Source organism: Scyliorhinus canicula, chromosome 15 (assembly GCF_902713615.1).
Source record: "Scyliorhinus canicula chromosome 15, sScyCan1.1, whole genome shotgun sequence".
Lineage (NCBI taxonomy): Eukaryota > Metazoa > Chordata > Chondrichthyes > Carcharhiniformes > Scyliorhinidae > Scyliorhinus > Scyliorhinus canicula.
Window position 1 is genome coordinate 24,823,640 of NC_052160.1, and position 15,179 is coordinate 24,838,818.

At 41.6% G+C, this 15,179-nt stretch overlaps 1 protein-coding gene across 9 annotated transcripts in view; it reads left to right on the plus strand.

Annotated features, from left to right (window-relative positions):
- Positions 1 to 15,179, plus strand: part of usp42 (ubiquitin specific peptidase 42) — a 106,331-nt gene that overhangs the window by 72,127 nt on the left and 19,025 nt on the right. For all 9 annotated transcript variants that reach the window (XR_005463418.1, XM_038819786.1, XM_038819787.1 and 6 more), the window contains 7 exons: positions 438 to 549; positions 1,521 to 1,661; positions 3,477 to 3,577; positions 3,669 to 3,810; positions 7,177 to 7,941; positions 10,719 to 10,813; positions 12,998 to 14,434. Coding sequence is in view for 8 of the 9 variants with exons in the window: in XM_038819786.1 (XP_038675714.1) it covers positions 438 to 549; positions 1,521 to 1,661; positions 3,477 to 3,577; positions 3,669 to 3,810; positions 7,177 to 7,941; positions 10,719 to 10,813; positions 12,998 to 14,434 (2,793 nt within the window). In the remaining variant the exon portion in view is untranslated. The remainder of the gene's footprint in view (positions 1 to 437; positions 550 to 1,520; positions 1,662 to 3,476; positions 3,578 to 3,668; positions 3,811 to 7,176; positions 7,942 to 10,718; positions 10,814 to 12,997; positions 14,435 to 15,179) is intronic.

Genomic DNA, 15,179 nt, shown 5'->3' on the forward strand with positions numbered 1-15,179 from the left:
CTAGTTAGGCCAGCAATTATTGCCTATCCCTAGTTGCCCTTCAGTGAGTGGTGAGTTGCGTTCTTGAATCTCTTCCTACCAAGCTTAATAAAGACAAAATGAGAAAACACTGGCATCTAGGGCGTGTGCTTGATTCAACTTCATAATTGGCAAATATTCAACATTTAGAGAGCCAGGTACGTGGTTTGAAATGACATGCTGCAGAATACCCACAAAGTAACTAGACATCAACATCCCCTTCATGAACAAGTTATCCTGCAAAACATCAGCAAAACGAGCAATGAAGCTTTCGCTGTTTAAATTAACTTATTTGTGGTCTTATTATATAAATATCAATAAAAAGGACCAGTCATTTACATAACTTCTGACTTTATTGCATGGTCATGAAACAGATTGTTAGTTGATTTCTGACTGAGTTTCTTTCACATTGAAACCAGGTGCAAGAAAATGGTGCCTGCCTCAAAGAGATTCACCATCCATCGAGCTTCAAATGTACTGACACTCTCTCTGAAGCGTTTTGCAAACTTTACAGGTGGAAAGATTACAAAGGTATTTTGAAGTTCTATCTGACCTAAATAAGGCAGGAAATTCTAACGGATTTGGGGGTAAGGGATTGTCTACCTCATAAGAGTGTTGAAACATTTCATCAAGTGACCTTTCAACAACCTGTAGCTTTTTTATATAGTTTGACTATTTCCCCCTTAATTATCCTAACTTTTGCCTTGCATATTGTCCAGTCAGCTTTTCAGGCACGAGCTGGGTTGCAAATTTTAGGTTTGTGATGTGGCTGCTTCTGGAAAGTACAACTTTCCCATTCAGTTTCCTCCATTTGAAATTATCATATCCATTCTTTACCACGGCTAAGGTCTATTTCTAATATCTACCCATTCACACGTCCTCTGCCTGGAATCAGATCTTGGTTCATTGCCTGCTGATGCGTCACCCTGAGCTGTTTTCTTGGCAGTTTTTTTGTCAGTGATGGCTTGCCATTGCCTCCCAGTCTCTGGAGCGGGCAAGGAGGCAGGTCCCGAGTCTACCTCAGCCGCAATGGGAATCAATCCCACACTGAAGCTATGTTGAACAATATGCTAGCCGTCTAGCCAACTGAGCTAGCCAGCTCCGAAAACAATATCCTGGGTTAAAATCCTATTGCCATTCATTCTTTGATCTGATATGGTGTGAGGTTGGTTAAATGTCGGGTGTTCATGGAGTTGGTCTGAGACTGTGTTAAATAAAGACTTGCATTTCCTTTGTGCCATTTGCATCCTCACGACTTCTTTAAATTGCTTAACAACCATTGAACTACTTTTGAAGTGTGATTATTGCTATAATGTAGAAGTACCCTTTTAAGTATGGAAAAATGCCATTCTACTCACTAAGATTGCTTCTTTTAATGCACGACATGTAATTTGTTGACTTAGACCTTCCATAATTTATTTAATCTTCGGGGCAGAGAAGAATCCAAGGAAAGAAATATGACATTTAATAAATGATTGGTAATTTAAGTCTTTTTTTTTTAGGAAGTGAGGTACTCTGAGTATCTGGATGTTCGGCCCTATATGTCGCAGTCAAATGGAGAGCCAGTTGTGTATGTGCTTTATGCAGTATTGGTACACTCCGGATTCAGCTGCCATGCTGGACATTACTACTGTTATATCAAGGTAATTGTTCTCAAATGATACATAGAAACATACATTTCAGCCCTTCAAGTCCATTATGATCACATTTGATAATTAAATTCGATATCCTGACCACCGCACCCCCAAAATCCCTTGATTCCTTTTAGTCCCAAAAGCTATATCTATTTCCTCCTTGAAATTGCAGTGTTTTAGCCTCAACTACTTTCTGTGGTGGTGAATTCCACAGATTCATCACTCTCAGGGTGGATAAATTTCTCCTCACTCAAGTCCAAAAAGGTTTATCCCTTTTCCTCAAACTATGACCCCCTAGTTCTGGACTCCCCCACCATCGGGAACATTCTTTCTGAATACCCTGTCGAGACGTGTTAGAATTGTATAAGTTTCTATGAGACCCCTTCTTAACTCCAATTAATAAATCCAATAAAATCATAACCAACTTAGTCTCTCCTCAGATGACAGTCCCGCCATCCCAAGTAAAGTCCCTCTCGCTAGTAAATCTTTGCTGCACTCCGCCCATAATAAGAACATCCCTCCTCAAACTACACAGTACTCCAGGTATAACCTCACCAACACCTATACAATTGTAGTAAAACATTTCTATTCCTATACTCAAATCCTCTCACTGCAAAGGCCAACTATTTGCCACCTCCACTGCCTGCTGTACTTGCGCATTTACTTTCAGTGACTGATGCACGAGAACACCAAGGTCTCGCTGAGTAGCCACCTCTCAATTTACACCCTGTCAAATAATAATCTGCCGTCCTATTTTTGCTCCCAAAGCGGATAACCTCACAGTCATCCATATTATACTACATCTGCCACACATATGCTCATTCATTCAGCCTGTCCAAATCCTGCTGAAGCTTCTCTGCATCCTCCTCACACCTCACCCTCTCACCCAACTTTGTATAATCTGCAAATTTGGTAAGAATACATTTAGTTCCCTCGTCCAAATCATTAATATATAATGTGAACAGTTGGGGTCCTGGCACATATATCCCTGTGGTTACCCCACTAGTTACTGCCTGCCAATCGGAAAAAGAGCCATTTATTTCAACTCTTTGCTTCCTATTTGCTAACCGGCTTCCTGTCCATCTCAAGAAACTACCCACAATCCCATGCGCTTTAATTCATCTAGAAATGTATTTGCATATAGTGTCCAATCCAGTGTTTTTCAAACTTTTTTTCCGGGGACCCATTTTTACTAACTGCCCAACCTTTGGGACCCAACCCAGCTGACCCACGCCGGCCGACCTTGGCGACCCGTTCCAGCCAGCCTGCGCAACCCACCATTTTCTCTTGCCTTGTTTATTGCTGACAAAAATGGAGGAAATGGTTTTGGGTCCCTCTGGCTCCAATGGCCCTTTGGCCCCCCCCCACCCTTGGGGGGTAAAAAAAGGCTGCAACCATATAAAAAAAATGCAGTTTCACTGCGCATGCGTGTCCGATCATTGGTGCGCATGCGCGTAGTTTTGCACATGCACACCGATGATCGGGCACGCATGAGCAGTGCAGCCGAATTTGTTTTATCTGTTCCTGGCCGTTTTGAAAGCCACTCACAGCCGACATTATTAAAAGCCGGCTGCTGCGAATTTGCGCCATCGGGAGAGCCGCGGAAGACGGCTCCGCGACCCTCCCGACATCCGCCTGTGGGTCGCGCCCCCGTGTTTGACAATGCCTGGTCCAGTCTATCGCTTGTATATTTTGGATTCAAGCAGTAATTAACTTGTATATCTTGAGAATATAGTTTTGTATTGGAAAGTTACCAGCCTTCACAAGTCTTCATGTGCTACCTACCATATTTGAAATAAAAAATGTAAATAAATTTATTCCCAGGCCAGTAATGGACAGTGGTACCAGATGAATGATTCTATTGTATCTTCAAGTGACATCAGATCAGTGCTAAACCAACAGGCCTATGTGCTCTTTTACATCAGGTATTTAAGCAAACTATTTCTTTAAAATTATTTCACTATTCTCAGAACTTTACCTATTCTTTTACTAAAATAACGATTCATAATTTTTCAGATCCTATGACTCAAAAAATAGCTCAGAACATTCTAATCACCCTGGCCAGTCATCTCCAAGGCCACCCGTCAATCAACGATTGACTACCAATCAAACCATGTCTGGTTTTATTGGACCACAGCTCCCTCCACACAGGACCAAGGTAGGAACAATAAAAAGACCATTTGACTTTGATTAATCAGTTAACCATTTATTTCTGACCTGGTTGAATAAACTGTGCCATAAATAACCTAAAGGCATTTCTGTCTTGAATCCCAATAACTTTTTTTTGATATAATATTGATATTTGCATGGCAATTTCCGAAAAAGGATCCAGATAGTAGAAATGTAATTCCAGCATCATGGGGAGATGGTGGGATCGTGGTAATGTTGCTGGACTAGTAATCCCACCATGGCAACTGGTGGAATTTGAATTTGGTAAATAACTGGAATTGAAAGCTAGTCTCAGCAATGGTGACCATTGTTGTAAAATCCCATCTGGTTCACGAATGTCCTTTTAGGGAAGAAAATCTGCCATCCTTACCTGGTGTGGCCAACACATGATTCCAGACACTCAGCAAACCACTCAGTTCAATGGCAATTAGGGATGGGCAACACATGCTACCGTTGCCAGCGCCGCCCACAGCACGGTAGCATTGTGGTTAGCACAATCGCTTCACAGCTCCAGGGTCCCAGGTTCGATTCCAGCTTGGGTCACTGTCTGTGCGGAGTCTGTACATCCTCCCCGTGTGTGCGTGGGTTTCCTCCGGGTGCTCCGGTTTCCTCCCACAGTCCAAAGATGTGCAGGTTAGGTGGATTGGACATGATAAATTGCCCTTAGTGTCCAAAATTGCCTGTAGTTTTTGGGTGGAGTAACTGGGTTATGGGGATATGGTGGAGGTGTTGACCTTGGATAGGGTGCTCTTTCCAAGAGCCGGTGCAGACTCGATGGGTTGAATGGCCTCCTTCTGCACTGTAAATTCCATGATCTATGAAAGAATTTTTTAAAATCATGATTGAATTGATCATTTTTATTGTAGCTTGAATTAACATAAGAAAAATATTTTGGTGTCCAAGGTGAACCTCACTTTTTTTGTAAATCAAATTGATAGTTAGAACGGGAGGGCTAGAGTACTGGAAGAATGAACTTCATTGAGCCAAATTGCCTTTTCTCTTTCTTTGCTTGTTTACAGCTCACCAGAAACTCAAAAGTTTTTTAAAAATCTGACCTCTTGCATGTGAGGCAGAATCCTATGTAGGCTTTTGCGTATGTATGATGCCTATATTTGATTGTGCGTGTGTGTATAGAATATTTCAGCATTCCTTATTGGAATGTAAATTTGAGATTTCTTTGATTCTAGTTTACTTTTTACTTTCCAAGGTATTAGGTTACAAATGTGGGAGTTGAGGAGAACTCTTTTTGCAGCAAATAGTTTTAATCTGGAACACAGCATGAATGAGTGGTGGAAGTGGATTTAGCAGTACTTTCTAAAGGGTATTGAAGGAGAGAAATTTTTTAAAGTATATTTTTATTGAATATTTTTCCATTTATAACAAACCGAATAGTAACCTCAAACAGTCCAGAAAACTAATATCAAATAGTACAATATCGTCAAAAGGAAAGAAAAAAGCACCCAACTGAATTTAAATCCCATCCCAGAAAGACCAAAATAACCCATCCCCAATAAAGCTACCCCATCCCACCCTTAACAGCTGATGGTGATTAACTCTTTAACGTAGGAATTGATTGGCTGCCACCTCAGGTAGAACCCCTCCACTGACTCCCTAACGGCGTACTTGACCGTTTCCAGATATAAAAATTTCATGAGTTCACCAAACCAGGCTGAGCCACGAGGTGGAGTGGAAGATCTCCATCCTAGCAGAACTTGCCTCTGGGCTATCAATGAGGCAAAGGCAAGAACATCCGCCTTCACCCAGGTGTGTAGCACTGCGAGTCCGACACCCAGAAATGGCCATCATTGTTCTAGATCAGTGTTAAGAATCGTTGACATGGTGCTAAAGAAGTTGACCCAAAAGCTTACCATCCTTGGACATGACCAGAAAATGTGGGTGTAGTTAATGGGTTCATGAGAGCACTGCTCATACTTGCAATGTGTTAGGAAAGCAGGTCAGAGTTTTAGTGATATTGCAACAATAAATGATGAGGTCAGTTTTGCTCAACCTAAATGAAAAACATAATAATGCATAGGAAAGGGTTCAGGGAATAGTGATGATTCCAGGCCTTGGGGATTTAAGTTTTGAAGATCCAACCACTTTGTTGCTGTTTTTGAAGGGCGGCATTAGTGATCTCTAACGGTACAGAGAAGAGTGAAATAAGCAAGCTGTTTAACTTGGACATTGAGTGGAGGACATAATTACAAAGTTCATAATACAAAATACATGGATTTAAAGATTTATAAGAAGCAAAGTTTATTCCACGGGGTAATGGGCATTAGATGCCTGCAGAAGTGAGTTAATTCAGGGTAATTAAGGTCCTTGGGGGGGGGGGGGAGAAGCTGACGAAACTGAATCTTTTCATAATCTGATAATAGCATAAATAACAAAGTTAGAAATGTAATGCTAGGAATTTGAATGACAGGTCATTTGCATTGTGACTTCAGTTATAAGGATTGGATTTGCCATAGCATTGTGGATAGCACAATTGCTTCACAGCTCCAGGGTCCCAGGTTCGATTCCGGCTTGGGTCACTGTCTGTGCGGAGTCTGCACATCCTCCCCGTGTGTGCGTGGGTTTCCTCCGGGTGCTTCGGTTTCCTCCCACAGTCCAAAGATGTGCAGGTTAGGTGGATTGGCCATAGTGTTGGGTGGGATTACTGTGTTATGGGGATAGGGTGGAGGTGTTGACCTTGGGTAGGGTGCTCTTTCCAAGAGCCAGTGCAGACTCGATGGGCCGAATGGCCTCCTTCTACACTGTAAATCCTATGAATATCTATGAATGTGGGCTCTGAATGGAGGGGGCAAATTAGCCAAAATGCTGCCTCTTTCGTGGGACTTTGTAAATTGTAATGGCAAGGTCAGTTTTTGTTTGTGGCTTTGAGCCAAAATACTTCTGCCTATCTACATTGGGGCAGGCAGAGCATAGTCCTTGTTCTGTGAAATGCCTCAGTTAAGGACCTTGCTCCCATCCTCTGTTGATCTCGCACTTTGTGGATATTAGATAAATTAAAATAGCCCAAGTCTCGATCTTCTGTTTGTATATAATCAAATATTGTAGATTTGAAATCATCTAGTTTGATGAAATGGACACCTTTTTTATTTACAATCAGAAGTTTGGTTTTAAATGACTTGCATGTAAAATTAGGGTCTATTTTCCTTTTTGGTTTTGCTGTACACAGAATGGAAGATTCAAAGAAAAGTTGACCCTTTTGCTCATGAGTAGCCTCTGCCGTTTTAATTTGTTCATGGAATGACGATTAATACTGAATTTCCAAGTAGTTCTGTTGATATTAACTTTCTTTTCAAACATTCTGACCATTTTGTATTTAATAAATTGTTTTCCTGCTCCGCAGAACTCAAATCACTTAATAAATGGAAACTGCTCACAAAAAGAAGTCGCCAGCAGCGCAGCACCCAGTACAAGTGGAATCAGGACCATTTCTACTCCGCCTGGACCCTCTCCGAGCAGGTCATTGCCCAGACCAAGTGTGATACCTGAATCTTCCAAAAGGCAAAAACTTTCCTTCAGTATACAACCTTCCAAGCAAGGGGCAAGGCAAGCTCAGACCCAGACCAACCTCCATTGTAGTCCGTTGGAGAACTTGTATAAAACTCCATCCAGTGTTTCCCATACTAACATGTCTCCATCTACCTCAGGAACCTCAGCCACAGGATCCCCACCCTCTGCTCCAACTGCTACAGCCGTCACAGCTGCTCAGCCAGTAGCATCCAACACTGCCTCATCTCACTTAATGGTTAATGGTCAGTGCAAAGGATCTTCCAGTTCTTTGGTTCCTTATAATGAGGAGTCTTCAGAGGACTCTGATGAAGAGCCTAAAGGCTTGATTAAGGAAAATGGTTATGTGAAGACTGTGAATGGAGTGATTAATGGAACTAGACCCAGTACACATCTCAAATTAAACTCTGTGTCTGTAGCCACCAGTGACAGTTCCCACTCTGAGAATCTGCCTGAGGGAGTTGCAACAAAAACTGATGTGCTTAGGGAAGCGGGCGACTGTGGCAAGAATCATCAGCCCTGTGAATCCACTGGTACTCGGGTGCAGCCTGTGAATTGTTCTGCAAATGGTTTATCAACTACAAAGGGATCACCAGATGAAGTAAGTAGTCTATGGAAGAGTTAAGCTGATTTATGTCTGTTCGCTATTGTCCTTTGAAACAAGCCAGGATTTTCTGATCCTGCCTGTGCCAATTCCCACCATGGGCAGGACTGGAAAATTTGGAGTACAGCCAGAAGTCCACTGGGCTGGAAAATCCCACCCCAGAGCTGCTTTTTATCTATCTTCAGCTTCCTGATTGAGCAGTTTTATGGTAATGCCCGGAACGAGCAGATTCCCAATGATTCTACTACATTTAGCAACTGGATGATGCTCATCTTTCCTTTCCTGAGCTGTCCGGTTTGCAGTTTTATTTTTTAAAAGTCTAGAGTTAAAATCCTTTTGGATGCCAGGATCTAGTGAGTGATGGTGCATTTATTTGATTCCCCACTCGATAGTTTACCATTCAAAAAGGATTATGTTCCATTATCGCAGTGCTTGTAGTTGCATGTCACCATCTTAGATTTAGCAAGGACATGAACAATTGAAACCTGCACAATGGTTTAATCACATTACGTTTTGGCCAGTAGATGGCAGCAGACATGGAGATGTAAAGGAGGAATCCTATTTAGCTTGTTGAACATGTAGCTTTCATACCCACTGAGCACATGCAAAGTAGACCAAAGCAGAGGCTTTAAATGGTAAAGTTTTAAGCTGTGGCTAGGTGTATGTTGCAGTCGGGAAAATATAAGGAATTCCAAGAGATGAGTCAAGCTTAACTACTTTGACTAACAGTCCTACCAACCCACAGAGTGTTACGTTCTTCAGTGTACCTTTGATCTTCCATTTTTATCATCTCTTTTGATGTATTTTTACACATGGTGGGTAAGGAGGATTGGAAAAAAAAATTAGAGTACCCAAATCTTTTTTTTTCCAATTAAGGGGCAATTTAGCATGGACAATCCACCTGTCTGCATACCGTTGGGTTGTGGGAGTGAGACCCGTGCAGACACGGGAGGAATGTGCAAACTCCACACGGACAGTGACCCAGGATCGAACCTGGGACCTCAGCTTCGTGAGGCAGCAGCGCTAACCACTGCACCACCGTGCCGCCCTTCGGTAAGGAGGATTTTTGAACAATTTTTGCACCCGGTGTCCATGGGTTTCACCCCCACAACCCAAAGGTGTGCAGGTAGGCGGATTGGACATGCTAAATTGCTCCTTAATTGGTGCTGTAAGACTTCTTACTAAGATATCACAAGCCTTAGAACCGCTTCAGATATCTTTCTGACTTCTCACTAGCCAACTCCTTGACTTGAAACAAAAGGTACCCTGTTCTGCTCCCAGTTCCTGTTTGTTCCTTTAACTTCAGGCTCCCTGAAAATTCCTCTTCATTTCTCTAGTTTTCTTCAGCAGCTGTCCTTTAGATTTCTGGCAATGGCTTTCTTGACCATCAGTCAATTGTATGGATTTTCTTCTAGAAAAGCTGAGATATTCTCTCTCTAGCCTCCTGTCACCAACTGCTGTAGCTTACAGCTAAAAGTAAAGAACAAATATACTTTTTTTCCTTACAAGGGCCTCTGGTTGCTTAGCAACTATGTTTATTCTTCATGCCATTCTCTCCATCACAGTTGGAACTTAACCAACCCCCACCCACAATGCCTTTGTCCAGCATGAATCAAAGTATAGGTCCCTTGTAGACACAAACATTAAATTAAATCCACCTTAACCTATACCCTCTACTGTTTATCAATATAAATCCCTTGTATTTATATTAAGGAATTTATATATTTATATCCCTTAAAACTACCTTTGTTTTCCTAACATCAGAATGTTATCTGCATAACATCGTTTATATAAACAAACTCTTAATCATTTGCAATGTTTTCTAAGCTCTTGTCAATTTTATTTGAAGTGGCCATTACATTTTGAATTACTGTTTGGTTATTACTACTGTGACTAACACTAAATTAACTGTAGCACTTGTGTCGTAACCAATTTTTAAACCACAATATGAATGCATTGGATTTGGGAACAAGAGTAGGTAATTCGGCCCTTCAAGCCTGTCCTGCCATTCATTAAGATCATGGCTGATCTGGTTGTGCTCTCAACTCTACTTTGCCATCTGCCCCATAACCCTTGACTCCCTTGTCTTTCAAAAATCTGTCTTCCTCGGCCTTGAATAAATTCAATGACCCAGTCTCCACTGCTTTCTGAGGAAGAGAATTCCAAACGCACACTAACCACGCTTTGAGAGAAACCATTTCTCCTCATCTCCATCTTAAACAGTAAACCTCTTATTCATGATTCGCGACACTCCTACAAGGAGAAACATCCTCCTGGTATCCATCCAATCAAATTGCCTAAAGGTCTTATACGTTTCAAATAAGATCACCGTTTATTCTTCTAAACTCCAATGGGTATAGGCCCAACCCATTCAACCTTTTCTCATCAGATGCACCCCCTCCTCTTTGGAATGAGACGACTGTCTGTGTGTTCGTGTTTCTGTGTGTTCGTGTTTCTGTGTGTTCGTGTTTCTGTGTGTTCGTGTTTCTGTGTGTTCGTGTTTCTGTGTGTTCGTGTTTCTGTGTGTTCGTGTTTCTGTGTGTTCGTGTTTCTGTGTGTTCGTGTTTCTGTGTGTTCGTGTTTCTGTGTGTTCGTGTTTCTGTGTGTTTGTTTGTGTTTCTGTGTGTGTGCGCTTTGCTGTGTGTTTCTAGATGTGCGCGGGCATGTTAGTGTGTGTTTATTATTCCATCACTCTAGTAATCTTTTACAAATTCCAAGATTCTTCAAAGCTGTTATGATAATTAGTAATTGTTTCAAATATTTTATCACCTCAGGCTAGTACTGTTCCTCTGAATCCAAACACTGAAAACATAACGCCAATCTCTACAAGCAGTATAAAGAAAGAAGAGCAAGATTTAGAAGAAGCCAGGTAAGATTAATAGTCCTGAATTGCAGTATTTAGAAAAGAACAACTCCAGTCACATTGAAAAGTGGATTTCTAATCCAATCTCAAAGATTAGTTTTGACGCACTAGCACCACAGTACGTGTCTTCATATTCAGTGTATATTTCAAAAGGAAAAGGTTCATTTTTGTGTCTATCTGGATGAGCAGAACCAGCAGCAATTCATTGAGGAAGAAATGTTAGCCTCGCAGCGCCAGGGACCCAGATTCAACTCAGGCCTTGGCTGACTGTCTCTGTGGAGTTTGCACTTTCTCCCCATGTCTGCGTGGGTTTCTTCCGGGTGCTCCAATTTCCTCCGACAAACCAAAGATGTGACGGTAAAGTGGATGGTCCATGCAAAAATTGCCCCTTGGTATCCAAAGATGTGCAGGTTGGATGGGGTTGAAAGCGTAGTCATCAAATCTAGAGCTGAGAATGCTACCCAATTAAGCAAGCTGGCGCCTGAGTAGTTTACACAGCTAACCATGCTTGTCAAACTCTAATGTGTTGGTCAAGCTGTCCTTCCCTTGTTATACCAATAGAATTTTCAAACTTTTAGATGACCATAAGACATAGGAGCAGAATTAGACCACTCGGCCCATTGAGTCTGCTCCGCCATTCAATGATGGCTGATGTTTTTCTCATCCCCATTCTCCTGCCTTTTTCCCCATAACCCCAATCCCATTATTAATCAAGAACATATCTATCTCTGTCTTAAAGACACTCTGATTTGGCCTCCACGACCTTCTGCGGCAGAAGAGTTCCACAGATTAACCACCCTCTGGCTGAAGGAATTTCTCCTCATCCCTGTTTTAAAGGATCGTCCCTTTCGACTGAGATTGTGTCCTCTGGTTCTAGTTTTTGCTACAAATGGAAACATCCTCTCCAAGTCCACTCTATCCAGGCCTTCCAGTATCCTGTAAGTTTCAATAAGATCCCCTTTATCCTTCAAAACTCCCAACAAGTACGGACCCAGAGTCCTCAACCGCTCCTCATACGACAAGCTGTTCATTCCAGTGATCATTCTTGTGAACCTCCTCTGGACCTTTTCTAAGGCCAGCCCATCCTTTCGTAGATACGAGGCCGAAAACTGCTGGCAATACTCCAAATGGGGTCTGATCAGAGCCCTGTACAGACTCAGAAGTACATCCCTGGTCTTGCATTCTAGCCCTCTCAAAGTGAATACTAACATTGCGTTTGCCTTCCTAACTGCCAACTGAACCTGCACGTTAACCTTAAGAGAATCGTGAACAAGGACTCCCAAGTCCCTTTGTGCTTCCAATTTCCTAAGCATTTCCCCATTTAGAAAATAGCCTATGCCTAAATTCCTTCTTCCAAAGTGTATAACCTCTCACTTTTCAACATTGTATTTCATCTGCCACTTCATTGCCCTCTCTCCTAGCCTGCCCAAATTCTTCTGCTGCCCCCTTGCTTCCTCAATACTACCTGTCCCTCTACAGATCTTTGTATCATCTGTAAACTTAGCAACAGTGCCTTCAGTTCCTTCTTCCAGATCAGTAATGTATATTGTGAAAAGTTGTGGTCCCAGCACAGACCCCTGAGGCACACCACAGTCACTGGCTGCAATCCTGAAAAAGAACCCTTTATCCCCACTCTGCCTTCTATCAGTCAGTGCAATCCTCTATCCATGCCAGGGTCTTTCCCTTAGCACCATGGGCTCTTAAGAAGAAAATAAAGAAATTATCTACATTTAACCATGGGCCTAAAGGCTAGTTTAGAGATTGTTCACCTGCCTGGGTTATTAATCTGGGTGCAAAACTGCAAAGGAATTATAAATGATGATCTGCATTTCTCAGCTATTTGCCACTCAAAACAGCTGAGCAGAGCTTGGCTAAAAAGTGCCAGTTTATGATTTGACACTTCCACTATTGGATATGTTGATACTCTCAGCATTTTTAGTAGAATTGTCACCCAAACCGATCAGAGTGCCTGATGGAGACAGTGCAAGTTTAATGTACATAGATTTTATGAGCAGGATTTCATTAATACAAGTAGATTTCACTATTAATTGGAGAGAGGGTCTGAGGCATACGAGTCTGAGGTCTAACAAAATGAGCATTGATAACCTACCCACTTTTCTTCAACCCTTTTGCGTGTTACTATGTTTTAGATGATTATTAAGTTATCAGTAATATTTGTTTCTGTTACAGGGGAAATCAGCACCACTTTCTAATGTTTTCAGAGGCCAGTTCTGCAATAAATCACAGTGGTGGGGGTGGTGATGCAGACACCGTCCATGCATACATGGCTGACAAACGAGCAAGCTTACCGATCTCGCCACTAAGAGAAGCCACAGATGGGCCATCCACATCATCCACAGTTAATCCTTTTAAAAGCAACGGTGATCTTCAGAGAAATATTGCCGAATGCCATCTTGCTAACAGCAGTTCCAATAACCAGTGTACCCTCCAGAAAGTACAAGCAATCCCAGAAATTACTGACATTGAGAACCAGACTCATGAAAAATTAAGACCCAGTCAGATCAAAGAAGCGGTACAGACAGATGACCACAAAACCAATGGTCATGTTTTTGAAAATAAACAATCTGGTCAAGATCTAGCCAATAAGATTGAAGAAATTGAAAATCACAGTAATAAATCTCAATCTAATAGCAACCAGGAAAGTATCTTGGAAAATGAAAGTCGGCCTAGTAAGGAATACTCTTACAAGGGAATATCTAATCAAGATGAAAACTGTTCAGCAGGAAACGATGATCATTACACCAAAAAAAATCTGTCTGACGGGGGAACAAATAATCAAGACAAGAATTGGGTAGTTGAAGAAAGTAGTCAACTTGTCAATAAAGATCAGCCTCCAGAAGAGAAGGAACCAAATCAAGCTGTACAGCAAATATCAGAGCAGCAACCAACAAATGGAGCGGAATCTCCTGTTAAGGAAAGTTCAAATTGTAATAAGAACAGCATTTCAGAACAGGACATCACTTACAAAGAAGTGATCCTGTCTCCAAGCACGGTTATGGCTGGTCCAGAAGAAAACCAGGTTCAGAAGAAGGAGAACTCCGTTACAGTTCATGCAAAATCTCGAAGTAGGGAAAGGACTAGTGCAGAAAAGTATCACATTTTGCAAAAGGATAATTATAAAGGTGAATCCAATTATAGGCATAGATCGAGGGAGCACAAAGATAGAAAATTGTATCAAAATGAAAAGGAGTTTGAAAAATCAGCGAGTTGTAGTTACAAGAACTGTTCCCACAAGCAGGACTATTATCAAGATGGGAGAATTGATAAATATAGAAGAGAAAATGAGTGTTCAACTGACAGACAAAACTACAGTAATTCCAAGGCAGGATCATTGCTGGCTCACCATACTTCTCAGGATAGGTTTTACAGAGAGAAACACAATTCGAATGGAAGGACTTGGAGCTATCAGTTTGAACATAATGGACTGGAACACAAATCTGAGCGCAAAAGAAAACGCAGTGACAGCGAGAATGGCGAAAGTGATGTTGAAAGGAAATGCAATAAACTGTTGCGGGATCGATCGTCTGAGGAGAGGAGAATGAAAAAGCATAAGAAATCAAAGAAGAAAAAGACATCAAAAGACAAATACAGAAATAGAGACCATAGGTATAATTCATTGCTTCACTGTGATTATTGTAGCCTTGACTTTAGTGTTCGCCAGCTTCCCGTATCAGTATTAAATTGTTTAAATGTTTCAAAAGCCTCTACTGATACATTTCTTCATTTTTCCAAGATTATTTTGCAGCCATTTTAACTTTTATTTCCACTTTTAACCCAGTTTGCCTACGCAGTGCTGAGGCTGGTGGCCAGGCAGGACCTCCAGGAGCCTCTTTGATGGGATACCAAGAGACTGAGCTGAATCTTTGCAGTTCATACTTGGTTCAGCCCATTTGTAGTTTAGCTGAGAATGAGGCGATCTGCATAAATTCTTGCTCCCAAAGTCATGCATTTTGACCAAAACAACAAGTAGAGAGTTAATTTTAGAAATAACTAAAATTGTGAACTGGAACCTTTCTCTAATTTTGCACCCACCAAGCTGCCTTGACAATGGTTGGCTTTCGGGTGAAGCTCCTTTGGCTTTCACTGAAAAATGTGTGTAAACGCCAAGGTGGACAAAGGAATCCTGACTCTACCAATGTGATTTTCATTTGCCAGATCGGATGAGACTCCTGTGCTCCAAGTGAGTACCAGTTAGCATGAGACATCTGTTTGGATTTGATTTGATCAGCACTGGAGATATGTGACCGATCATTCTTTCTCCTTGAGAGACTCCTCTTTTGGAAGTTGTATAATACAGTACTTAGGAAAGTTAAATCGGTTCTGAGAAATTTATGATGTTCTGACCAGCATT